This window comes from Sardina pilchardus, chromosome 4 (assembly GCF_963854185.1).
Source record: "Sardina pilchardus chromosome 4, fSarPil1.1, whole genome shotgun sequence".
In the NCBI taxonomy this organism is placed as follows: Eukaryota; Metazoa; Chordata; class Actinopteri; order Clupeiformes; family Clupeidae; genus Sardina; species Sardina pilchardus.
The window spans coordinates 4,024,086-4,051,197 of NC_084997.1; the positions used below are offsets into that span (position 1 = coordinate 4,024,086).

Below are 27,112 nucleotides of genomic sequence, written 5' to 3' on the forward strand. Positions count from 1 at the left end.
AAGAATTATCCAGTCCTGCGTCGGTGCCATCAATGGCATTAATGCTGATGACCAAACCCCATGTCCCCCTGCAGACAGCAGCCCGCTGCACAGCAACACAGGGCCTCTGGCTGCCCTCAGATCAGCCTGGTCATGTACGGGCTGTGACCCAGTCCAGTGGGCTACTGAAGAGGCCCAGTTTAGCAACAGCATGGACTTGGGGTCAGGAAATAGGCAAATGCTCTCCGTGAGGGAGCTGACATGACATAGATACATAGAGGACAGAGACAAGGAGAGAGAAAAAACAAGAGACCAGAAGGTAGTGGTATGTAGGATGGGAGAGCAGCACATGCTCAGACAGAGCCACGCACACAACCCCCACCCCAGCCCAGCTCACCCAGCCCACCCAGCCACAAAAGAGGCCAGAGCTGCTCCGTGCCTGTGGGGCTGAGACGTCTGGCAGCGTCTGCGCGAGCCGGCACGCCATTGGCCACGGCCCGCGCCGCGCTCTTCCCTGAGTGGCCGCGGCCCCAGGTGCTGGGGGGAGATTCACGCCCCAGATCTTCTAAGAATAGCACATGTGCCCAGCCAAGCGGCAGCACACAAACAAGCCCAGCCACACAGCACGCCGTGCCCGGGGTGCCCGGGGATGCAGATGCCATACTTGGGGGTCTGCGTGGGGGAGGGGACCAAATGGAGGCAAGAGGGCTGTGATGGAGGGGGGGTGGAGGACAGTTGAGGGTGGCTTGTTAGTGCCCACAAAGAGACACTAACAAAGAGAAAAGGAGGGGCAGGCAGAGGTCTCTGTTGCAGACAGACGCAGGGAGAGGGTTCAGTGGCCTTGTCTGATTCTGCAAATTTTGTTTGTTTGTTTGTTTGTTTGTTTGTTTGTTTTGGTTGGGAGTGGGCGCAGGTCACTGCCTCTAGGGAAAACCAGACAGAAATGCCACTGATAAGACAGACAACAAACATGGAAATGAGCAGCGCTGGGCTGTCGGGGTCACTACTGGAGAGCATGCGCTGACCAGAAGAGTGGCGAACGTGCAGCTCCACAACACTGACCCACATGGTACACCACTGCACAAACACTGCAGCTTTTCCTCCAGCCTACATGCTACTTAAAGTTTTCCGCTATGCTGTAATTTTTGCTCTTTTTTTCCGTGGTTTTGCCCACATCAACAGAGGCCCATGTGGGTCAGAGAGAGAGAGAGAGAGAGAGAGAGAGAGAGAGAGAGAGAGAGAGAGAGAGAGAGAGAGAGAGAGAGAAAGTGTGTGAGAGACTTCCCTCTCCCTTAGTCTCCACTGGGGATCCCCCTGCTTGTGTCCTGCTAATGAAACGCATCCAGGAGAACTTCAAAGGCATTCCTCACACTCGGCAACAAAAAACCTTGTGCAAATCCCTCCAGATCCTGCAAGCTCCATTTATAAATCAGCAACCGCCCCCACCCCCTACCTCCACTCTGAGTGGAGCGCTGGCCCTAAAATTAACTCATTAAAAGATGCTCCCCACTTCCTGATATAGCTGCTGCTCACATGCACGCCTTCCCACAGCGAAGAGGAAGGCGTCCTGAGAGGATTGCACAAGGCTCCCCATTTCTCACTGTGGCACAGATCCGCTTCACCAAGCTGGGATGCCTGCCCTGCTGTTTCGGAGTAAACTTTTCACTTTCCCTTTTACTTTCTGTGCAGTTTGTCGGAAAATTACAAACAGTTGAAAAGCAGCTTGTGGAGGTAATGGCTCAAGTAAGGCAGTTGAGGACCACACAAAGTGGGACATAATCACACTGCCTCGGCGTGATTTCTATCCTGAGTTGCGACTCTAGGTAGTCTTTCTTAAGTGCTGTCTTTCTGTGGCCCTTTCAGGATAATGAAGACTCCAAATGTGCTTGACTGACGTCATTCCCTCAACAGAAGAACCACTGCACGCGCTTCATGCTTAGAGCGGAACCAGAACAGGAGTTTAAATGGAGAGGGTCTGCTGAGGTGGTGGGGGCAGAATGGTAGGCATGCCTGTTCAGTTAAAAAAGAGTCCCAATCTTCCACTTGGTTCTGGGAAATATGGGGTGGAGACATGATGGGGAAACTGTTGGAGTGTTCCTTCCACTGAAAATCTGCAGAAAATGCTAAACTGTCTAAACTATTAGACCTGGACACAAACTCACTCTCTCACTCTTTCTCACACCAAACACACACCAAATCACCTTCCCCAGGGTAGGTGAGCCAGGCCCTTCGCGAAAAACAAAGAGACGTTTTTGGAAGGCCATCTGAGCTGAAGCGCTCCACAATAAGCCAGCACATTCCGACTAATTAGCCAAGAATTTCTTACTTGTGGGTCTCTCTGACGTCAATACTGTACCTTCCCAGATTTTCTTTTTCCTCTCAGTCTTTTGCGTAACAACTTTTTCTCCCTCTCGCTCACTCTCTCCCCTTCTCTCTTGGCAAGCGCTCTTGGTCATAGTATTACAGAGAGGGTGGGACCCCTCCTTCTCCTGAGAGAGTGAGACCAAGAGGAAACCCACTGAGGGAAAAAAGTGGGTATAGGGACGTTACAGTCTAAAGCTTCAGACTCCTTGTCATGGAGATTTTTACCCAGGTTAGCTACCATTTCTACGAGTTAAGGGAGTGGCGACGCTCACAGCACAACGTCTCCCTATGGCGTGTCCAGACACATTCTGGAAAACAATGCTGATCCACATGTTCTGAGTCCAAGTTGTATTTGTGAAACGGTGTTAATTTCCATGTTGTTCTCTCCCGATCCCTTCACACCAACAGACCTCATAAACAGTAATGATGTGTGTGTGGGAGGATTAATGCATTACACTGTAATTCCAATATGCTTGGAACTTTCTTTTTTCCCCTTCATACCGGTACTCAGTATGTCCAGGGGCAGCCACATTAGTCAATGACAATCTCCTATCTAAACATAGGATTTGAAAAGTTCCCCCTAGCCCCCTCCCATTACAAACGCTGTGGGAGAATAAGACGGTGTAGCCGCAGTTCAAAGGCTGTAACAGATGACTCAGTTTGTTCTGAATGTTTTACTTTTTAAAAGGAAATTTGGACTACGCAAGAGGTTTAGCAATGACTTTACTCACTGACCGGCAATACTGGGGCTTCAGGTTTCACCTTGCCTTTGCTGAGGAAAAGGACACTACGGATTGGATTGCAGATTGGAACACATTATCATTTGCCATTATTTCTATACTGCAAGAGTAAAATGACCAGTTTACGTCACTGGACCAACTAAATGGGATGGTAGACTGTAGACGGATTGGTGTGTGTTTCCACGTTAAGTGATTTAGGAGTGATGAGAGTCATTTTGAAAAAGCTAATAAACATTGGTATTGCTAAATAGGAATTGCCTTGGGCTGAAACAAAGAAGGCTTATTAAAGCTATACGATAGCCTTGAGCATCTTTGCATCACCATGAAATTTGTTTATTAATCCCACTCAACCAGCAAATATGCCCACAATGGCCGGGGAGGGCATGGGAGGGGAATGCAGGAGCACAGCAGACGAGGGGGTTTAAAACCCTAGTATTTGCTTTTCACTCTCTTCATGCTCACTGAAGAACTGGCAGGGATTGTTTTGCTTTTTTTGTTTTTGTTTGGAGTGGAGACTGCTCGATGGACCAAGGGGCTTAGTTTGCCATCTGATGTTGATGGTCTTTCCAGCGTCTCAAATCAGTGCCGCCAAGAGAGATTACACAGCACTGTCTCTGAGACCGCGCCAAAAGCTGTTGAAGGGGGGGGGGGGGGCACACAATCCTTCAAGGAGTTGTGTTATCACCATAGAATACAGCCTTTGGATAAGCCTTCTGCCTGTTGTTAGACTCAGTGATGTGCTTGGTGATGGATCTACAGTGATGACCCTACCACCTTCCCTTACCCACTTCCAGTGCAGAGGAAAGCTACTCAATCTGAATTTACCCAGGCCATCATTTTCAGCAGCAGGAAGGATGAACCTGACTCATAATGACAACATGTTTGCCTTGTTGAACAGTTCCCACACTTCCTTTCCCAGCTCAATGGCAACACTGCAAATGAAGATTAAAAGGGAATCTGGAGGGGAAAAGAGAAGCAATTTGGGATGAAAACGGCAAGGGGTGGGGGGGTAGGGGGAGGTGGTGGGCACCCTGCTTTCCTCTTCAGCACCTCCCGCAGGGGCCTCACTTGCAGCCATGGCAACCTACTGTGCGAGGGGCAGCGTGTGACACGACATGGAGCTTTCACTTCCCATCATAAAACTAATTCTGCTGTTCCTCTGATCCAGCACTGAAACAATAACAGGGCTGATTTTCCACCATGCACTTTCATTTCAACTGCAGGCACCAAGAGAGGTGTGTTCAGCAGTAGAGAGGCCAAGAAACGCCCACTGTTAAGAGAGGGAGGTGAACCAAATGGGTAGCAAATGTAAAGTCATCTGCACCATCAATGTCATGTACAACTGAGAACTTCAATGTCACTTCCCATATGTGCAACTGGATTAGATGAAGCCCATTGTGCTGTGGGCTATATTAGATTCAGCCTGGCCCGGCCTCTTCATCATATCTCAGCAAGAGGGGCCCTGTGGGAAAGGTCTGTGGCGTCTTACAGCATTCTGATTCATCGCCGGCCCAGACGAGTACGAGTTAGGTCTTAATTACTGTAGACCTTTAAGTCTTCTGAGACCGAGACCTCACTCCCTTCAACAGAAAATAACACACAGACTCAGACACGCATTCATCAGAGAGTACAGCTTTCAAGCACCAAGGTAACAAGCAACAATTAAGAGTATTGATCTTTGGGATAGCAGAAAAAGAACGGATTAAAATAAAATATGACTCAGCATAGGATTCATTAACCATGGAAGCCCTTTACCATATCTGACTGAGCTGCAGTTCATCAGCATATTCAAAGCAGACACACATTAACCCTTGATTTCCCGTAACCATATAGAGGAGGTTGGCTAAAAACAGTGATAATCTTCCTTGGAGACATTCAAAACATAAAATCACTGTCTTTCCATGCTGCACCATGATAATGAGGGCAATAAACAGCTGATCTCCCCATGGAGTGTCTCCTACTCCCAATCTCAACATCAGAGCGAAATGCAGTAATAATAGTACTGTCACTATGGGTTATATGACAAGAGGGACATACCTATTACTCTCTATTGCAGACATGTTTTAATTATATGGGAGCTCTCTAAAATGGAAGCTCTACTTGCCGGTACAGAGCTCAAACCAGCAATTAGGCAGCCAGCGCTTGACAGGTATTGGCGTTATGATTCGAGAGGGTTACTGGTATGGAGGACCTCCCGCATGTAATTATGGGATCAAGCGTCTTATTTTAAACCAGAGTGTCTTTTCCCTACTCTGTGCATTTTAGTTGAACTTTAGCAAGTTTGCTGGTAGGAGAGGCAGCTGTTGCTCTTTTCTTAACACATTACATGAAAAAAAAGAAAATAAAAAAAACATTTGTGTAAGTGGTGTACCCATGTGAACGTATGTGTTGCTTTTGGGTGGAGTGGGGGTGGACTCAACTGTGAGTGTTGGCAATTACACTCCCTACCACAAAGTGCAAATCATGCCCTTTCCTATATAAAAACCTCGGTAGCAGTAATTATGAACAAATGCAGCTGGGAGACAATGGCTGAGCTGACCAGTTTCAATTGGAGGTCAATACTCATCAGCAGCTCAACAGGCCCAAAGAATACAGTGGTGAATGCCTTGCACACATGCGCAGACGCACGCACGCACACACACACACACACACAGTGACGCAAACGGATGGCCTGTCAGCAGCGTCCATCCGAGGGCCATACAAGAGGGTGCTTTGTGCTCCAGCCACAACTCCAACCTCCATTCAAAGCAGACGCCTGTTCTGCACAGAGTGGTGTGAGCCCGGGGATCATGCCATCTGCGTTATCAGCTCCATCCGAGCCGTCAAAGACGCACCACGCACACAAAAGCCCGAGCAGAGTGACAGAGCTTATCCCGCTGGCACCACTCCTATACCAATTTCCACTCACTAATTCCAATTAAAATCAGCACGCTTCCTTGCGTGCTCAAACAACACTCTCAGCAACAAAAAAGGCTTGTTTGTTTACTACAGGCCTCACAAAACAAGCACAAAACCCCCCGAAGTGGTAGCCTCTCGCACCCCAACCAGGGCACAAGGGGGAGAAGCTCGCTCTCATTTGGATTTTCTACGAAATGTAGGGGGGAGGCGGGGCGGCGGGGGATAGGGACGGAGAGGGTCAACTCTGTTTTCCCAAGGCCGCCGGCTAACATGGGCAGAGCCCCACCGGCCACTGGGGTTAAGTGTGAGCCAGTGATGTCTGAGAGGGGAACATGGAGGCCAGCATCCTTCAGGGACTCGCGCATCTCCTCCCATCTGTCTTTTTGTCTCTCTAAATGGCCTCTCTGGCTGAGGTGACGGCCATTACCGCACAGCTCTGCCATTACCGTACAGCTCTGCCAATACCTCAGCCTTCACCGGAGAGACAGGGCACTGGCGACTCGGCTGGAACAATTCTCCAGAGAATGAGCCTTGGGACACAGTCTAGCCTGGCATTCGGAAAAGAACAAACTTCATGACTGGATGTAATGCAATAAGATGCTGGGATGTGGGGTGGGGAGACTGTGAGGACATGGGGGTTGGGTGGGGGGTCCATAAAACGCTAGACAGCATCTCCAAGCACTTAGGAAGGAACCTCTGTGGTTTCTTCAGAAAACAGGCCATTACAACAGAACCGGGCCCTGTAATTAGGCCGCCTTAACTCAACAAATCAGTGTCTGGGCAAGCTGTGCATAGAGAGGGAGGAACAAGACAGAAAGGCATAAGTAGTTCTAAACTCAATACGACGTCAACATTTCACACACACTATTCAATCCCTCTCTAGCACGTACAACCACACCCGTATTCGAATGACTCATCTTCCATTAATCCCAAATATTTACAAGAGGAACCTCCCTCTCTACTACAGCACCTCCACTCCCTTCGTGGGGTAATCTATGGTCCGGCAGTTAAAGGCGCACACCACAGTGCACGCTGATGTCAAACATATCGGTCAGGGCAAGACGATAACATGGGGAAAGCCTTCCGCAATCTGGAATGAAGCAGAGCTCTTGGGTCACACCGTCATGACTTTTATTATTATGGCATTATTTCATTTGATTAATGCAGTGATGTACTGCAATGCAAGTGGCCCCACATCCATAGGGAGAGAAGCATGTTCAAGCTGCTGACGCAAGGCACATATTACCGCTCTGACTTGATTTTTCATCCCCTCCATTCATCCTTGCAGTGGCTTTGTACATGTGCCTATGATTTAAGAGTACAAATAATGCTATGTACACAATTACAGTGAATCAAATGACAATGGAAATCAGACACGATGATAGATATAGATATATAAAAGAACGAGACCGCTTTTACAACAAGGAACTGCAACTACTGTATTTCCTCAATCTATTCCAGTCTCTGATTTGCAGGCAGCTAAAAGTTTGTCGCACAGCTTGGAGCTCGGCCCCTCTCGGTTAGCGCTCATGAGAGGCACACTGGCGGAGGTGACCAGTGCCATCGCCAGATCAATGAGGAAAGCCCAACAATCGACTCCTTGTTCTAGGAGTGCGCGAGTGTGACCTCTGCCTGTCTATAAATAACCCAACTCTGGCCATCTCGTGCATGCTCATCGCCCTCTGTACAAAGCTTCTCAGCCCTAACTGCATTAACACACTGAGTTCACTTCATGTGCACACATGCAAGCACACAAACAAACAATGGTTCCGTTTCAGGGGTCATGGGCTATCACAAAACAATCCCACGCCAGTGTGGTTGGGCAGTGAACCAGACAAAACGCCATCTTCAGCTGCCCGTCCGTCATGGCAAAATTGGGTGGCAGCTAAAATGGTTCACACTGTTGACTGTGGTTTGTTCTTTCAACTTCTAAGTAGGCCTAAGTGTTGCATGTCAGCAACATTTGACCAGATCTGCAAGGTCCGCCAAGACAGGGAAGTTTGGAGGGGTTGAGAGTCCTGAGCTCTTGTGGCCTGTATGGCTGTGGGTATGAGAGTGGGCACTGGGCATACAGTACAAAGGACCCAATTACAGTATTGCCCTCAATGGCCTCCTTCATCTAGCGATGTGCCAATGCCATTCTTTTTTTCAAACCGAGTGCAAGTATGAATATTTGCATTTGTGTACTTGCCTACACAGAGTGTTCTGATATTTCTACAACAGAAAATAAGTATTAGGCTAGCAAAATAATGCTATGAAATAGAAAGTTTTATGTTCTTCTCTGCTCTGGTTGTTACAATAAGCTTACAATAATAAAATAAAATACATTTGCAGGCAAAAATAAAGAAAAGTCCCTGTTAACACACTGGCACTGAAATTATCAACAGGACTGTTTTGCACCATCTCCACACCATCTCTCCCTAGACACCAAAATCTGATATGGGCAAAAAAAGAAAATGACAAGACACTATGACCACAATCTGCATGTAATGCAGTGCAATGACAGTGTTTCCCCCAGAAACAAATGAAGCGTAGTGTGCAGCATGGAGAGGTTGGCGTGGTGCAGTGCTGTGAGAAGATCCTCCATGGTGCAGCAGCAACACATTCGTGTTTTGTCCTTTGTCGCAAAAGAGGTGAGGCTCCTTTGAGAACAACTAGGTGATTGGAACATGGGTGAGTGAGAAAAAGAGATGCAGATGAGCTAGAGGGCAGAACTGGAAAGTTTGCCATCAAAACAGAGTTAGGTGAGGCAGACTTATAGTATGAATTACTGCTAATTGAATAAAGCTGCAACTCCTGAAATGAAGCCATGTCTGGTATCTGTTCATCATAACCTGCAGTTGAACTGAATTGGGTGCTGACTTCGGTCATGAACTTTACAGCGACAGCTTCTTAAGGGTAGCACCTACACTACTATGCTTAAGGTGAAACAGGACTATTAACACTATTTTTTGTGAGTACGAGTATGAATATACAGAATGAGCACAGTATCAGCCCAAAACCCAAAGACTTGAGGTGATCATGAAGGCACTGTGTGGGCCCACTAGAGAGTGCACAAGATAAAGAATGAATCCAAACGACAGGCTATGCCACTGGACCCTTCAGCATGGCTCACGCTCAGCTCCATGAAACCTCACTACTCCTCAGGCATGAAAAAGCCCTACTAATTCACCAGCTCGGTGTCACGTTTCTCAGCGCTGTAGCCAATAGTGTCCCCGGCTGGAGTGCTTGAGCCGAAAGGGGACTGACAGAGCGTGGGTGGATGACAAAACTCTGTGTGCAGATGGCCACTTCAGCATCGGTGTCATGTCAAGCTCACACCAAAACCTCATAGCAGTGCTTGGGCCTGTGGCTCCTAAACCCACTCCTTTCTGCTCGTGTGAGTGGAGACCAGGACTGCGCTGAGTGGGAGTGTTGGTATATCTCTCAATCAAACAAGCACTCATGGTCAAGCGAGAACAGTCTGTCCTTTATCATCTTCAACATCTATCAACATACATGTGACAGATGCAGGAAACTACAGCACAACTGTGAACAGCTGGGTACTTGTCCAGCAATAAAAAAGACAAGGTATCATGCAAAAAAGACAAGGTTCCTGAGCATACGTCACTGACAATGTATGCAAGCAACAGCTGCTGAGGGGTAAACCAGTCTTCTTATTGAAGGCAACTGTGAACTTTCTGTGACAAACACACACACAAAATTGATACCACACAATCCATCCAAAAAGCCATGCTTATTTCCAGAGGCCTGCTGTTCTAAAGAATAGGCTCCCCAGTGACAGCCTCCAACCTGGAAGTAAGTGCATGGTCCTGTGAGGAGGGAACACAGTTCCCAACAACCACGTCTATTTATAGCACCCGGCGTCTGGTACCTCTGCACAGCACAAAGAGGTAGACGGGTAACCACAGAGGACTGCATAGACCACACTGTTACAGGTTGAGGACCAGATGTTCACTCAACACGGAGTTAAACACACTTATGAAATCAATTTAGCAATTCATCCACAGTCCGCAACCACATGCACACGAGATGCACATGTTTACAAAAATGTTTTTTTTTGCATATGAACAACACAACACCACTATTCACTGCCATGGGATTGGTGCTGGTTTCCAGCAATTCAGATGACCGTACCACACAGTTTCAGTACACGTGTAGACAGAGGTCGAGGGGAGAATGGATCAATTTAGCAGTCAACAATTCCAACATGACAGCAGCTGCCCAACAAGTTCCTGTTATTCATCTCTGGCTCCTCAAGTGAAAAAAGAGAGCACGCCTCTGACGTCCACAAAGCTTGCTTGTTTGCCATGATGATGCTGGTGGGAGATTAATATTGAGCATAATCCTGGTGGACTTGGGGGTAATCTGCTGGTAAAAAGCAATGATAAAAGAGCAACAATGACAGAGGAGGAGCCAGTCAGACTTTTGCTTGGCAACATGAAAAATGTTTGACCCTGAGGTGACCTCATCAGTGGCCATTTGGCAGCGGTACTGCCAGGCCACCTGCGTCAGCAGGGCTGATTAAGGTTTCTGGGGCTGTTTGCTGGCCCACGACCTCTTCCCCGGGTCATCACATTTCTGAATCATCCTGTCCTCTCAATTATCACTGGCCTGGCCCCATCATGACAAATGGAGGAAGGGACTCCTCTTTCAATAAATGAGACAGACCATCGATCATTATACTACTGTAGTTATGTTACTTCCATGATATTTTGGGGATGGGGAGACAATGAGATGAAGGGACTGAATTGTGAATTCCACTGATGGCTAGAGGCAGTAGGTATGCAAATCATGCAGAGTGACACCAACATTGGCATTGGGATGCGCTAGGTGCTAATATCATGCAGTAGAAGCCCAAACATCACTGAACTGGTGTCAGGGGAGGAGCCATGCCAATCCCTTAGGTGCTAAGGCGCGTCTCGTCTACCCTCATCTCTTCTCCTCCAACCCCCCCGGCTCACGCACACCTCTTGAGCAGGATCAGAGGGCTTAGCAGCTTTAGTCTCATTAAACACGGTCACACTCTGACACTTGCTCTTGCCAGACACCGCTCATCTCCCTAATGGCGCAGGTGATCGCTTCAACAAGTTGAACTCCAGTGCCGCTCACACGCTCATCAAATGTCAAACTTCTTCCTCCTCTTTTCAGCCGATCAGACCCTCTGCCCAGCGGGCTTGATCTCCTGCACTGCTGCTCCGTAGTCGCTTGCAAGATTCTGCGGTTCTCTCAACATGGCACCAAGAGATGGCTCCTACTCATGTGCCTTGGCCATGTCCCCGAGACTCCTCTGAAGTGTGCTTGAAGGAAATGTTTCATTCTGAGACAATACTATGTTATGGCAGGAGAGCCTTGCCTTCAAAACCAGAAATCAATGGCACTTTATATAGAATACAGCGGCCCATTTATTGTGCCATCGACCATCAGAGGCGAGGATTCCTCTGCGTCAGGCTATATTTTATCTCCTCTAAAGAGGAAGCAGCCCTGTGTGTGCAAAAACCAATGCTACAACTGGTAGCGAGAGCCTCTGCAGTCTGACTGGGATAAAATAACATTCGAAACAACACTTCATCCAGGCATGGAAAACATTAGCATCCCAGCGTTGTCAGTTGTCCAACCATCTGTGTCCTAACATCATAACACAGTGAACTGAATGACATGCATTAATTTTACACAGAAATACTGACTAAGTCATGCATTACTGAAACAGCCTTCAAATGTTACTGAGAAACCACAGACTCAGGGGAGTCATATTTGAATCATTTTTGTGTGCAACAGTGTCAGCAATGATGCACTTCTTTATGTTTTGGCCTACAGTGGCTTTAACTCATTTGGCAAAGGATTAAAGCAAAACAATTTTATCTCGAAAGGGGGTGGTATTTCAGTCCAGCGCAAACTGGCGTGAGGAACCAAAATATCAGCAGGGAATGTCACTACGCCTGGGGATAAAGGAGCAAAAACCCCAAACTCAAAATGCTGGAAATGCGGAGAAGGTCACGTTAGAAGACAGGCCAAAACGCAGATCTCTGTTGCCGCTGGGCGCCCTGAACGAAAACATTAGCCCTATGGAGAGGAGAGAAGCTGGAATTTGGGGAAAGGGCAGCGCCACCACAGAGGACAAGGAAGAATGCAAGAGAGAAAGAGAGGGGGAGGATAGGTAGACAGAGGGAAGCGGAGTGAGAGTGGGAAAGGGAGAGAGAGAACCAAAGCGAAAGCCAAGAAAGCAGAAAGAGGGAGATCACGGAGAGTGAGGGCAAGTCAGAGAAAGCAGTCCCTGGGTAAAGACAACAGCCCTCCACCCAGGGGCCTCCCAGAGACAAAGGAGCCCAATGAAGCCGGCAGCTCAGAACGAAAACACGTTTAGAGGGGGTTAGGAATGTGTGGGTGTCATGGCAGTCATACGGCCCACAGCTGTTCTCCGACACTGAGCAAGCCCCATGACGAAGTACACACAGCACAGCCAAAGGGTTCGCCCAAGACATGGCAAGATCCGATCCAACACCGATAAGCTTTCAAACAACGCACTCACACCCACACACTAGCTGGCTTCCCATTCAACTTTTTCATGAGCATTTTGATCATTTGAATAAGAAATCCTGACTGGGAACACTTAAATGCTGCATTCAATCTTCCAATGAATGAATCAATCTACTAATCTCAATTCTAAACACTCGATTAATTTTTTGTTGAATTTCTACCAACAGGTTTCTGTAAATGTTGCCCTTTACATTTTGAGCTCACAGCTGATCATCACAACCCTTGCCTTGATAAGGAGAATGGCAATTTAGCATTCGCATAGTACAGTGAATGGAAACACAGACGCACATTTTCTTTAGCCCAATTTTCACGTAAAAAAATGCAAATGAGCTGAACGGAAACCCAGCTAGTGATATCCAATCCCGTGCTTGGATAGATTAGTCTGCATAATGACTGCACTTTAGGAACTATTTCTAGAAATCACACTCAGAAACAACCTTCTTCAAGGGAGAAAAACAGGAAGTTATGACATCTAATCTGATTTCCACGTATTCTAGACTTTATGAGTTAGTCCAGCTATTGCTTTCTGTCACAGCACACTTATCTACGGAGGCCTTACACTGCTGAACAGGACTTTTTCCCTTCACAAATGTCAAAACAAGCTCAAAACCAAAAGAGCTACTATAATAAAGAATTCCCTTGAAAGTCCACACCTATAGCAGATCTATAGCAAACCGATTCTAATACAGAATTGATCCTAAAGACAAGTGGCAGAGAGTTCAACTTACTGAGGAGTTAGTGGAGCTGCAGCATGTCCTATGAGCCTGAGTGAGCAGAGAGCTTCAGTGGCTGACCACAGCAGTGAGGCACTAATGGAGACTGTGCTCTTCATGGTGCTCATGCCAGCTGCACCACTCAAGCAGGAAATGGCTCTATCACTAGAACAATAGCGAACCATGCATACTATTTCGCTGTTTCCTTTGTCTTTGTTTAGTTTTCCACCTCCGATTTCTGGCAGAGGGCAACCAGGATGATAAAAACTACTTTTAGTCACAGAGATAGAAGAGAGCATGCCTTAGAGAGCAGTGAGGTCTGGCACACTTCAGTTGCATTTCAAACCAAGTAATCTTCAGCATACTGCTCTTCTCTCCAAGAACCCAAATCCTTGACATGGACATTCTGGCTACAACCCCTTGAAATAACAGTTGAAAAGATAGCAAGGACACAAGACTAAGGACACAAGACTAAACCTCTCTTTGCTGCAACAACAAATGTAGCACACAGTGGAATATTTGGGGTACATTTCGCCTAAGGCACAGAAGAGCTATTTCCATGCCAAATAGAACTATTTTAGCATTCAGTGCCCAGTGATTGATGGCTGCCTACAGGCCTAGCTTCGGCCTCAATCCAACACAGAGGAGTTAAAGACAGATAAGAGACCTGATTTTGTGGTCCTGCGGTCTTATCTGGTACCACTAAATGCACACTTTCCAAGCAGGGAGGCCTCCAGTGCTATCAGCGGAAGATAAGGCCATGCAGCCCCCATAACGGAACAAAGCAAAGCATGCTGTAACTTCACAGCAGAAGACAAAAAAGACAGAGGGGGATTTTCACATTTCCAAATTATGTGTAAGCTGTGAAAGATGTACTTGACTCTTGCTAAAGTAAGAAGCTGAACTGGTAAATGGCTTCACACTTCAGTAGAGTAAGACACTGATAAAGTGCCATTGCTTTTTGGTCAATCATTTTATTTTGATTTTAAGATCTAGAGACCACGCACACTAACCAAAGCCTCACACTCATTAAATATTGCTATTAGCAGCTAAACGTATGTTTCTAACTTGAAGCTGCATTTTGAATGACTAATCGTAATGAGGGCCAATTTGCGAGATTTAAAAAAGGCAAAAGAAAGGTGAAGTGGACTTTCATCTTGTCGCTGTGGGGTTGATGCATCAGCCCAGAAAGGTCAAGGCAATCACGACACAGCTAACGAGAGGCTAGCTATTCTGATGCAGACCTTGCAGATGACATCAGAGTATGGGGGCACTCTTTCTGATTATGAAAGGCTATGACAGATCAACAAAGCAAAGGTGCCAAACAAAAGTCAAATGTTCACAGGAAAAAAATACACACAAAAAAACCTCTTTGAACACTCATTGCAGTCTTGGCATTTGATCCTTACTTTGTGACTGCGGGATTAGAGGTTATATAGGGATTGTTATACAGCCAAGCAAGGACTGTCAGTCTAAATCCACACTTCTCTGCCATTGGATAAACCAGGACTGCATTCATTCATTTCTATTACAGCTCCAGGCACTGAGCCGGAGCCTATTACGGAGAACAAGACTTTCACGACCAAGAGCTCTAGCTTGGCTGCTGCACAGAGGTTGTATGGGTGAATGAGGAACAGTGGACAGTTTTGCAGAAGGGCAAAAACTAGGAGAGCCCATTAACTCCACCTATGAAGGACATAACTTTTATGGGGTCATGTGTATGAAGGGTTTTTATTGGCCTCTCCCCTACCAACAAATACTCTGTCCATTCGGCCCTCGGCAATCATGAAACCGTGACAAGATCACTGAGCAATTGCAGCCCAGCCACAGGAGCTGTTATATTGATGCCTTCATGTACATCAGATCTGCCACCACACATTTCCTATCAAATGGCATCACGACTAAAGGATTCAAAACGGTGATAATAATAGTAGGCGTGGCCTCTTGCTGGAGTTGTTGGGGCCTCTATGCTGTTACTAATCCGTGGATTAGTGCCTGGTAAAGTTCATTTCAACACTAGATCCTGGAGTGAGGATGGACCTTAATGTTTGGTTGTGTAAGCCTACTTTTCCCCCAAGGTAGAGGATTAAGTTCTTGGACCCACCTCATAGACACAGAATCATGTCCTCAAGTGAACTAGGCCGCGCATCGGAATTTCAAGTCACAATGTTGTCTCATCACCACTACCCAATAAATCTGATTGTATTAGTATGTGGAAATTCAATCTAGCTTCTGATGGCTACAAATTCAGATCAAGCTCTAGTGTCTGCTAGGGCTGTCACTTTATGTTTGAGAATTGATTATACAATCAATTGGACCAACCAACACACGTTTCCAAAACAAATACAATACGTTTTCACCAAATAACTTTATTTTTTGGCGAATTAAACAAATAAAAAATATTTTATATCATTATTAACATAACTCAGAGACAAGCAGAAAATAAAAAGAACTGACACGGTAGAGACACCAGTCAAACAGCCAACACTGACTGCAGCTCTACCTGCTGCACAGAAAGAGGCTATAAACTCGAAGCATGCGAAATTCATACCTCAAGACATGCGGCCAATTAGCATAGTGGAGGGTGAAGGTTTCGTGTTTCGTATACGTATTCTACAATTGATTCAATGAAAATTTAAATCTAAACAAATCTGATTTTTTTCATAGAGTGACAGCCCTAGTGTCAGCTCAGATCGAAAATAAAAGGTGGTTTAAGAGTTCTGTGAGCCCATGCAAAAAGGGGAAGTGTCATTCACCCACACAGTCTCCTTCCATAATGCATGGGAAGTTCAATGCACAAACCACTGTGACCATTACAGGACCGGAAGAGAAACAGAAACATTGGGGTTTCATCAATAAATTCTTCTCCCACCTCAACAAAGGGGTGTTTTGGATCATCAAAATAAGGCCTAGCAGCATCTGCCTGCTACGCTTCTAAGCATACACTTCCAACCAGCTGCTATATTCTGAGGTCCCACTGGTGGCTGCCTGGCTTGGCCTCTCGTCGTCTGCTCGGTTAATGGCGGTACATGCCTCATCACGACGGCCCTGCCTGCTGTGGCCTGCTGGCATTCTTCTAAAGCACGAGTTTAGGAAGCACACATGCCCACATGTCCCTTGATGTGTGCTAGCCAGAGCAGTAAAATGTGTTTTTATGGATAATGTGAGTTGCAAGTGTGAGAGGAGTCTAAAGGCCCTCCGCATCGTAATTAGACACAATTTTCCAATACGCATACACCTATGTGGAGCTTACACGCGGTGAAGGGATCACGTCCAGGACTGAGCTTGGGATCCTGGCCCTACTCCTCCCCATGAAAACACACCAGACAAAACTCCCATTTGTTCCTCTGCAGAAGGCTGAGTAATGGAACGCCACTGAATCACACAAATACATGCGTAGAGACAGCAGACCTACACAAAAGCAGACTATTCAGAACAATGACATGTTCAATCTGAGAAGATAACTCCTCGCTGAATAGCACATGTCCCCTTTGGCAAAACCCAGCCATGAGCATTTAATGAATTCATTACAGAGGCAAAATACATAACACCCTCTCATTCTCCAATGAGATTACTTGAATGAAATATTATGGAAACGGTAAAAATAAGACACTGACAGCACCCAAATCTCATTACTCAGTAATTCCCATTGTTCTTCGGGGGTTTTGTTATTGTATTGTAACTTGTCCCACCTACAAAGCCATATTTCCATTGATTTTTTTCCCCACAGAAATGGATGACTAGCAACAATGGTATTTTTGTGGTTTAGTAGCTACAATACATATTTCATTACAAAGACACATTTAGATTTATACAGAACAATCCCTCTAGCAGTAGGCCCATGGTTTATGGAATATGGTCAAATAATGCATACCTTATCACTGCTGGTAAAAACACAACCCTCTCCTGCTTGAAAAAGACAAAAATGCCTTTTTGCAAATGGTAAAAACTGAGTTCTAAATGCTCCCCACTTAATCCAAACCTTTAATGCTATCAATTAACTTCCTGTAACCTCCACCTGGGTTTATTCCTCCCTGTCAGAAAAGAATCCCTTGACAGGCTGTGCCAGGCTAAGCCTATCTTTTGAAGATTACTTTCGAGAGATTCTTTTTGCAGTCTATAGTCCTAAAAAGAGGACTAGAGAGCTCTCATAATCCCGCACTGGCAGCTTTTGATAACTCTAATGGTTATGGTGGTTTGGTGGCTCTGACTACCTGTCCATATGACTTGATAATGTCCACCGAGGTTTCAAACAAGAGCTGAAAAAGAACACATAATCAGAGTGTCTCTTGGAAGCTAAACTCAAAATATATATGGCAATATCTGATACCAAAACGACTCCAGGCCTTTTTCCATTGAATATCCGTGCCAGCCTGAGGCTTTTCTTGGGGCACCGGTGAATTATAGCCCTGACCCTCTGATTCCAACAGAAGTTGTAATATCAGGGACATTCACAAAAACAGAATATCAACACTATAAACTTAGCGATGAGCACACATGCATAGGGAAAAGAAATCAAAATATTTACAGGTCATGAAACTAACTAGGTCCTTGATTCTTTGGCAAAATTAGGCTTTTCACAGCTTTTCTTAAGACATACATACGTAATTTATGTTGCTGGGCTTTCTATCCAACGTGAGCGATCAACTTTTACATTTCTGTGGTTTTACAGTGAAAAGGCACTAGTTCACGCCCAGTTTGGCCCTGCCCCACTCGAGGATTGACGGCTCTGTTTGAGTGTGGTGGTACCGTCTGGCAGCATGGCAGAAACCTCATGGTTAGGCTAATGTAGCTTGAAATGGCACAACAACTCGTTCACTATGCCACACAATGTTACGCTGACAGACAAGAAAGAAAGAGGTCTTCCAGGTACTCAATCATCTCTCACTACAAATTAATCTACAACCATCAATCTGATATAATAATCCTTGATTTTGGGGATAGATTGTAAACAAAAGAAGTGAGACAAAAAAGAGAAAAATCGATACAGAATCAGAATCAAAAACATACAAAAATGCAATACTTCTTCTCATAGTTCTTGGAGGGGTTACAAACCTTCACTAAGGAGGAAAGTCATTTTAACAAATGGCAACCATTTCCAATTAATTAATAAAAATCAATTTACCAATGTTAAAGTGAGTTTATCTTTCATATCACAGCCAAGGCTTTATAATTGCCCCGCTCTTTCTGTGGCATCAGTCTGGTTAATTTCTTTTCCTGAAATGTAATTGTCTCCGGGATAAATCCGCTGCCATGCGCTACCCACAAACTTCATATGAATAATTCACCACCATCTGCCACAGAATGGAGAGTGATGGATGGATTGAGGGGCTTTAGATTCTTTGTGTTCCTACTTCCTCCTAGTGCAATTCTCCTCTTATCCACCTCCGTCTCCACCTATTCCAGCTATGTGTTGGTGGTTGTGGTAGAGGTGCTGGGGGAGGACACCTCCAAAGCCCTTACAAGCCAACATGGACGGATCTGCGTGGTGGAGGCTGGGCCTGAGATTCATGTGTAAACTTGATGCATGTACAGTATATGCCAAAGGAAACATGTATCGGCCACAGATCAAGATGAAGTAGATATAATAAAGTACCGTGTTCTCAGCATCAAAGGCCACATCTAAACTAAGCCAAAAATGAACAGCCTCAATAAGAAAAATGACATATTAATGAGAAAGTGAGCCTAAACGAATTACCCTCGACTGATATGGAGTGAAGGGGTCAACGTGATGGCTGCAGAGACCCAAGCCATAGTTCTGGCTGGATTAAAGGTTCCTATGAGAGCCTGGCTAAGTACTCTCCCAATATAATTAGGGTGTTAAATAAATGGTGTGGCATGACGCGGTGGGGTACAGCAAAGCTCACAGAGGCCGAGAAACCCTAACAAGCTCTGGCTTGGCTTCAGTCGTGGCTCAGTCCCATCTCGGTGTTTATGTTCCAAGCAGGGGAGTTGCCTTCATGACGATTTATTGACGCAAGATCCCCTCGGCTCGGCCTGCCAGCAATTAATCACGGCGGGAGAGAGGGGCTTGTTCAGGCGGAGGCCCTGTGAGAAGCTCGCGCACCAGATCCCAAGCCAGGCGTGTAACCTACTTGTGGACTCTATGCCACATATGGCCCGTGGAGCCAAGATCACCACCCAAGTGTAACACTGACAAAAGGCCTCACACTTCCCACACGCCTTCCCTTTTCTACAGCACACCGGAGGGAGGGGGGAAGCATTAACCTTTAAAACATGCATTTCAAAAGTGGCACCTTTTTGTGGTGCGCATGGTTACAGTGAGGAGGTGTCTTTCAGGTGGGTGGAATAAAAGCTTCTAATGAAATCAGATCCCCATTGTTTCAGTCATGGGGAAAAGGCCTCAAGAGAGGCGGGAGGAGCATAGCAGGCAGCCTTCTCATTTGGTCGTCGGCTGCAACCTAAGCCGGGCCGATCCAGGGAAAGAGGGTCCTTTCCATCACTACATCCCCCGTCTGGTGTGGTGCTTTCAATTGGTCACACACACAGCTGTTCTCCCATGGGCAGCCCAGGCAGAGTGCTGAGCCACCTGACCACCGGCCAGCTCAATGCACCAGCCAGAGTCCAGCCACCACCTGCAGGGCTTCAGAGGAAAGCGCTGGATCCCGGCATGTGTGTCACTGTATCCCATTAAAGCCCTTGCATTCCTGAGGCTCCAGCAGAGAGCTTTTCTGAGCACAAATGAGAACTGGGAGTGTGGTGATGTAACTGTTGAACTACTCTTAAGACAACATGACATCAACATGCAGTTGTTGCACAGAAAAAGAAAGTTTGCTTTACATCATTATCTTTAACAGAGGGGGTTTTCAAATACCAAGTTAAGGGATGGAAGTGGTGCAGATAGAATGTCATGAATAGTATACCGTAAGACCAGCTGCAAGTATGGTTTGATACACTCCCTCATAAAGTGGGATTTAGTATCACCAAACATAGCAAATAAGGACTAAAATCTATAATTGTATAGTGTTTTCAACTGTATTGACTTAACTGGTGTGAGACCAAGGCACCATTGTATATGTTCAATGGGAAAAAAAGCAAAATTATGTATTTCAAAGTATTTATTTACAGAGCAAGCTGTCACCGTAAAACAAGCAGGAAAGCTCAATGAACATGATAAAACATAAAACATGGCCTGAAGAGCTTCTCTGAATGAACAGTTACTATGAAACAATCACAATGAGAGCCCTGATTACCTGCACCATTGCTCTGAATAGCTGAAATAATACAACACGAAACTAAAACTAGCCAACTAGCCTTCTTGCCCAGGAACACCAGTTTGTTGACATTTCCCACCTGAATAATGTGCTGATTCATGTCACAACTTCTTGTTTGGTCTTCTTGGTTTGTTTACTTATAGATAAATAAAAAGAACAATACAAAACATGGCATGTTCCTACCTGTATGGATTAGCCCATTAGTCCATACTAGCCCTTTTAGAAATGTCTCTATTATGCACTGCAGTAAAAACTGGCCTGAACAACCATTCACACAAATTCACAAAAAGTACATTCACAACTACAAAAACTCAGTTTTCATTTTTCCATTTCTAAAAATACAACAGATGTTGTGAAGTGGATATATTGTGCTTATAGTAAGGTTCAGTTTGTTCTGGTGATGAAGAGGTTTACTTTGATCAGAACAGAAACATTTTAGCCAAGAGAGCATCCAAAGTGTTCCATTTCCACCCTGCCAAAGAAACTCACAGGCCAGCACACAAGTTTGATGAATTCCAGGTATTTTGCAAGTTTCCTGTAAATAAATCGATTTGTGGATAGTCTGTTATGACCAAACAAATCAATCAAATAAAATAACAAAATCATTCAATTTATCCCAGTACTATTCCGCTTCTGACTGAATGCACAAATGTACTCACTCCATCTACTTCCCTCCAACATAGTGCAGATGTGATATGTGGCGTCTGTATTAAGTGTGGCTCTGCATACAGTAACAAGTGTGTGTGCGCGTCTGTATGCATGTGTGTGTGTGTGTGTGTGTGTGTGTGTGTGTGTGTGTGTGTGTGTGTGTGTGTGTGTGTGTGTGTGTGTGTGTGTGTGTGTGTGTGTGTGTGTGTGTGTGCAACTACAAGAGGCTTATCAAGAGGGGGCTGTGACACTGTGGTGGCACTAGTACATCCCTCCAGCATCTGCAGCTGGGTTTAGTTGTGCCACCACCGACTGCCAACCAGGCTCCTAAACTGACCCTCTACCCTCAGGCCACAGCATAATCAATACCAACCATGTGGGCCAGTACAGCCATTAAATTCTTGGTCCTTACAATGGGCACCTCCCATGCTCTGGCCAGAGGCTACGCATCCAAAACAATGGCCCCGGTCACCCCACCAGGCAAGCACCATCTGGGGGCCAGGCCAGAGAGACTGGGGCTAGGGGAGGAGCCTTGGGGTTATAAAGATGTACCTTGATGCTTTTACCCAGGTTGCAGTCTTTTGAACTCAAGTTTAAAGAATTGGTTACATGCTAACAAAAGAACAATGGCATGCCCAATACAACTGCCAAATCTTGAGTCAAGACAAGGATTCAACCAATTGCCCTTACTGATCAGCACCACAAACAAGACTACAGCAGGGACTCTAAGTGTGAGGACAGTGTAAATGTCCATGGACTTGATGTGCACTGGGCCCTACATTCGAGTTAAGCATTAGCTCTGGTGAACATTTGTAGAGCCACAATCTGCCAGGAGGCCGTACTGCTATTATGATGGAGTTCTAGTTTGGGTTATAGGAAAATGGAAAACTTGCTAGCCTAGTAACTCAAACTAATGCAAACTCCACCTTCAAACCAGACTCCAAGTCTGTGAGAATCAGCGGGTCTGTGTGAAACAAAGACGCCCAGGGTGACCTGCTGTGGCCTCACCGGATAAGAGTGTTTGGCCAACACATAAATAAGGTCATACAAATGTGTGTCAACAGGAACTGACATCAACTGGACAGTACGGTGTGAAAAAAGGCACAGGAGAAGGAAAAGAGGGGAAGGACAGGAGGGCAGTGGAGAAGAGGGGAAATGCAGGTCACAGGGTGAATTGTAAAAAGTGCATTCCTCCAACAGACAGGATCATTGATTCTTGTACAAACACATGACTTGTTGCTTATCGTGGTTGTGCCCAACAAGAGCAGTAACTGAAGGCTGATGATATCCGGAATTCTAGGAAAGCCGTAAACGAGTAGCAAGTGCTAATCTTACTTCAGAGATTAATGGGGTTTAATCTTTAATCTGAATGAGCCTCTACTCAGAAAAAAAGAACAGCAGCTTCTCAAGAAAGGGAGGAAAGGTTGCATAGCATATGCTAAACAAGGGCCAATACCAACTTCAAAATTCTTTCAGGAAATTGCTTAGCTTGTCAAAAACATTTGCATAAAAAATGGTCAGACAACTCTGCCTACTATCGAGAACCTGATTAACAATGGCACGATTGCTGTCCAATGCAACAAGAAACACAAACAGGCACACACAGACACACGCACAGAGGAGGTCCCTCTGTCGGACGACCACTGAGGAGCGACCACCTTTTACGGGCCCTGTGGGAGGCGTGGCGTGTGGAGGAATTTCCTGGAGTTTAATGGCACAGTAGGTGGAGGGGGAGCGGAGGATAGAGGGAGGCCTGGGAAACCCATCGTGGGGCATTATGAGCTGCAGGTACTGGGGGTTGGTGAAGTCTGACGGGAGGGCCAGGTCAGATGCCTCTGACTCACAGCAAAGAGCTCAACGACCCAGCCATAGAGCCAAGCGGTGCTGTTGTGGTTGCTGCTATGTCAGCCATGTTTACTTGACATAGCTGACATGCTTGACATGGGGAAGGAGTTGCAAATATCTCAGCATAGTAGAGGAGGACATCACGTCCCTCAGATTTGCATACCTCTAGTCCCCTCCCCAAAACCACTAATGTCTCTAACTTCCTCATGGACAAAAAGCAATTACTCAGACTGTGCTGGAAAATATAAACTTTGACCATATTACAGTGCAAAACGCAGCATGACACAAAACACTTTTACATCTACATCTTAAACCTGTAAAGCATGTAGAGTTTACATATCCAACACTATTTGCTGAATGCTTCTTCCAATGTTTTACTATCCAGCTATTTACACTCACTAAAATCATTACAAGCCACTCTCTCATACACTTCCATCACTTCTTTCAGAAAACACTTCTATATAAATGTTTCTGAAGGGTAAAAGCAGTTACTGTACTCTTAACAGTAGAACCCTGACATTGTACATAGGTATCTTAAGTAAGTAACTCCTTTACTGTTATTGGCCGGGTTTCCCAAAATTGTTAAGAAGCTCTTAAGTGCTAAGAACTTCTTAGGAGCGTTGTGAGAATGTTCTAAGAACGCTCCTAAGAAGTTCTTGGGACTTAAGAGCTTCTTAACTTTTTTGGGAAACCCGGCCATTGCTGGTATCAGTATGATTTGCTTCTGCATTACAAAACAACTTCCTGCATCATATCATGTCAGAGTGCATGTTTACACAGCGACATTCATAGCCCAGTTTCTGCTTGTTTGTCTGTCTCTCTGCCTTGCAGGGCTGAGCTAAAACAGGTGCTGTTAGTCACCTGATCACTGTACCTGGTGCTATAAAGGAGACTACCTGCCTGGGGTTCAACATTCCTTCTCCTTCCCAGCATGCATCACTTTTGGCTTTCTTTGGATTATATAATAATAATAATAATAATAATAATAATAATAATAATAATAAATAAATAAATACATAAATAAATAAATAAATAAAACATATATATAAATAACACACACACTTTACATGACATTTTACATCTTGCCACTAAGTTCACTTCTTTCAGTACTAATTTACTTATACTAATTTACTTTAATAAATATCTTTTGCTAAAACCTTTATCCACGTGTGGGGTCCTGGCATGAGACTGACATGTCTAACAAGAGCTTACAGGCCATGAGATGTGATCATTCACAAAATATGGCTAAGCTCGGGTCTGACCTCCACTGAGGAGACACTCCTAGGCCAAACAGTTGCCTGGGATCTCTCTTAGGTCAACTGCTCTTCAGGATCACCTTCTAAGAAGATTAGTGGGGAGGGAGAGAGAGCACACTGGAGGTGACTGACACCATTGGCCAGGTTTGGTTTACGGCTCAGACTGAGAAAACCCCATTATGTCATTAGATCAAGCCTGGGATTAGCAGGAGGAGTCATCAAACGCTACCGGTTTGTGCCACCTGGCTCATGCCTAGTGTGACTGAAGATGTTTGTAGGTAGCCCTATTAGCCAGAGCACTGACTGGCATACCCATCTCTGCAAAGAACAGGTTAGATGTTCTGACATATAGGTCAATCACTTCAAAAGGACCGTTTTCAGACCGGCTTTCTGCACATTTTTGCTTGCCGAATTTCTGACGGTAACGGACATTCAGACATGAAGCATAAATGCGGAATTTATATGACCACCTGTCGTTCACATCTAATTTAGAGTTTCTGTCAATTGGTGTTGGGTGTTGGGTTCGCTGGGCAGATAATGACACCTTATAAATGCGGCGCCACTGTCAGCTGTTTTCATGCCTGAAAGCGAAAGAGTGTAGCTTTTACGCAGGGAGCATGGAGGATTCAAAAAGAGTTGCTATAGTCTTGCTGCATTGCCAGCAGCGTGTTTGAGAGATGGAACTGTTCAGCGACAGTAGAGCACTTTAAATACACATAATACACGCAATTGGATTGGCGGCAACATTACGGCAAAATTACTAGGGCAGCAGCAGGAAAGTTCCGCTAGTAGATATACGGACATATGAATTCAGACAGTACAACAAAAAAAAAACTCTGCCGTAAAACGTCTGAACATTAATGAAATACACGTCTGTCTGAAAACAGCTAATGTGTTTTTCAACAGAGTAGCAAATCAAAGTGTTGGTTAAGGATTGAAGAGGGATGGTCTTCCGTGTGACTCACTGTGGCCCTTCAAATAAACATACATCCAAAACAACAGCAGTTTCAACATTCACAGGGCCTTCACAGCAGAAGATATTCAGTTTCAATTAATCACTGTGGAGCAGTTGGATTGGAAACATGAGAAGGCCTCAACTATTTTCATCTTCTTCCTCCTCCTCCTCTGTCTTTTTGGCACAGAGACCATGGACAATGAAAGCACTGCTTGCATACAGAATAAACTCAACTGCAACTCAGACTAAACCTGAGGCCTTTACTGTAAACCAAAACACTTCAAATGGAATCTGGAGAGCCTGTGAAATATCACCTCTAGCACACATAAATAGAATGAGTGGAGAGCAATGGCTGTGGTTGGAGAGCCTGGAGAGATCAAAGGGCCAAACAAACTTTAAAAACAAAAACCTTAAAGTGACGGCCACAGGATAACCAGTGAAAACAGTCCACTGAAGAATGAGCCATCCAAAATAATGGCCTTCATACACTCTGCAGAATTCTCGCCAATCAAGAATGACTTGCTTCAGTTCAAGATAATGGACAAAAGGTGAATGTGGTCAGAGGGATCACAGCTGTTCCAGTAAACAGTAATCCCACTTTCAAGTTCAGAACAGCCTAGAGGGCCCGCAACTACAGACAATGTCAAAGGAATCCCTGCGGGACAAAGCCTGGTGTGGCCCTTTCTATTTCCTCAACTTGAAGCATTGACTTGCTCTGCTTGTTTTGGTTCTGTGGTGAGGCCCCTTTGCGAGGCACAGTGTTGGGGATGGCACACCAAATGAGAATCAAATAGCTGGCTGGCATCTCAAGGCTACTCTTAACCCCTGAGTGCCCATCAAATGAGTCTCCTGATCATACAGACAGCTGCCAAGAGCGACTGGCTGGTAAAGACAGAATCTTTGACAGCTAGACAATAGGCTCAATAGACAATAGGCGGTTTCCTGTGTACACCTCAGGATGATAACGCCAAGTGGAGTCTGGGGGTGGTTGCACACAAGTCACTGTGGAGGACACACTTACCTGGGTGACTCTGGGAACTCATTGTTGTCGTGTCTTTCACAGGTGAGGAGGAGGATGCTGTCGGCGAAGGAGGGGAAGAGAGAAGAGAGGAGAGGAGGGGTGCTGAGCGGACCTCAGTGCTCCTCGGAGGCACGCCAAAGGAGCACCATCCACACGGCAACTGGTGAGTCGTGAGTCAAGCACTGGTGAAGAGGAGGAGGACCAGGAGGAGGAGGCAGAGGAAGAAGAGGAAGAAGTCAGGAGAGGCTGCTCGCAGGTGTCAGTCACACCCAGGCGGGCTCGGAGCCACAGTAAGCCAGCTCTGACAGCTGGGGAATGGGTCCGGCAGTCCGATTAAAATCAACCTGTTGAACACAAAAACAAACAAGTTAATGTCACATTAGGCATATAGGCAACGACACCAGGTTACAAATAGGATAGAAAAAATGAATGATGGCTCAGTGGCTCATATGATTTAGTAGGCCACCTCTTCTGTTCATCTGTTCACCTCTGTAAACATGCAGCTGTCACTGTTTAGGCTAATCTGACTGACAAAGACCGTTGTAGTCAGGGTTACATTTCAAATGACAGATGCGATGAAATATGTCAATAATCTTTAACAATATACAGCCTATGGCAAGAGATAAAAAGAAGATCAAGCATCTAATCTTTTCTGTCTGCCCTGGCGACATGCTGTCAATCAAATGCGATCAAAACCCCACAGACTTCCCACACAGGTGACACAGCCGGAGGACAGAAGGGGCCCGTGACACATCCTGATAGGCCAGGTGACGGCGGGGGCGTGCGCCTACCGCACCAATCTGCCACTCATGGTAAACTCGTGTTGGCAGCTACCACGTCATCTGACGCAGGCAGGGCAGCTAACAGCAGAGCACCCACTTGGGAAAACACGGGGTCCGGATGCTGTCTCCAGTCAAAACA

General features: G+C 45.7%; 1 protein-coding gene across 1 annotated transcript in view; it reads right to left on the reverse strand.

Annotated features, from left to right (window-relative positions):
• Positions 1 to 27,112, reverse strand: part of hdac4 (histone deacetylase 4) — a 148,869-nt gene that overhangs the window by 108,950 nt on the left and 12,807 nt on the right. Inside the window, exon 2 of the mRNA XM_062533760.1 lies at positions 26,192 to 26,535. Within this exon, the coding sequence (XP_062389744.1) occupies positions 26,192 to 26,213 (22 nt within the window). The 5' untranslated portion in view covers positions 26,214 to 26,535. The remainder of the gene's footprint in view (positions 1 to 26,191; positions 26,536 to 27,112) is intronic.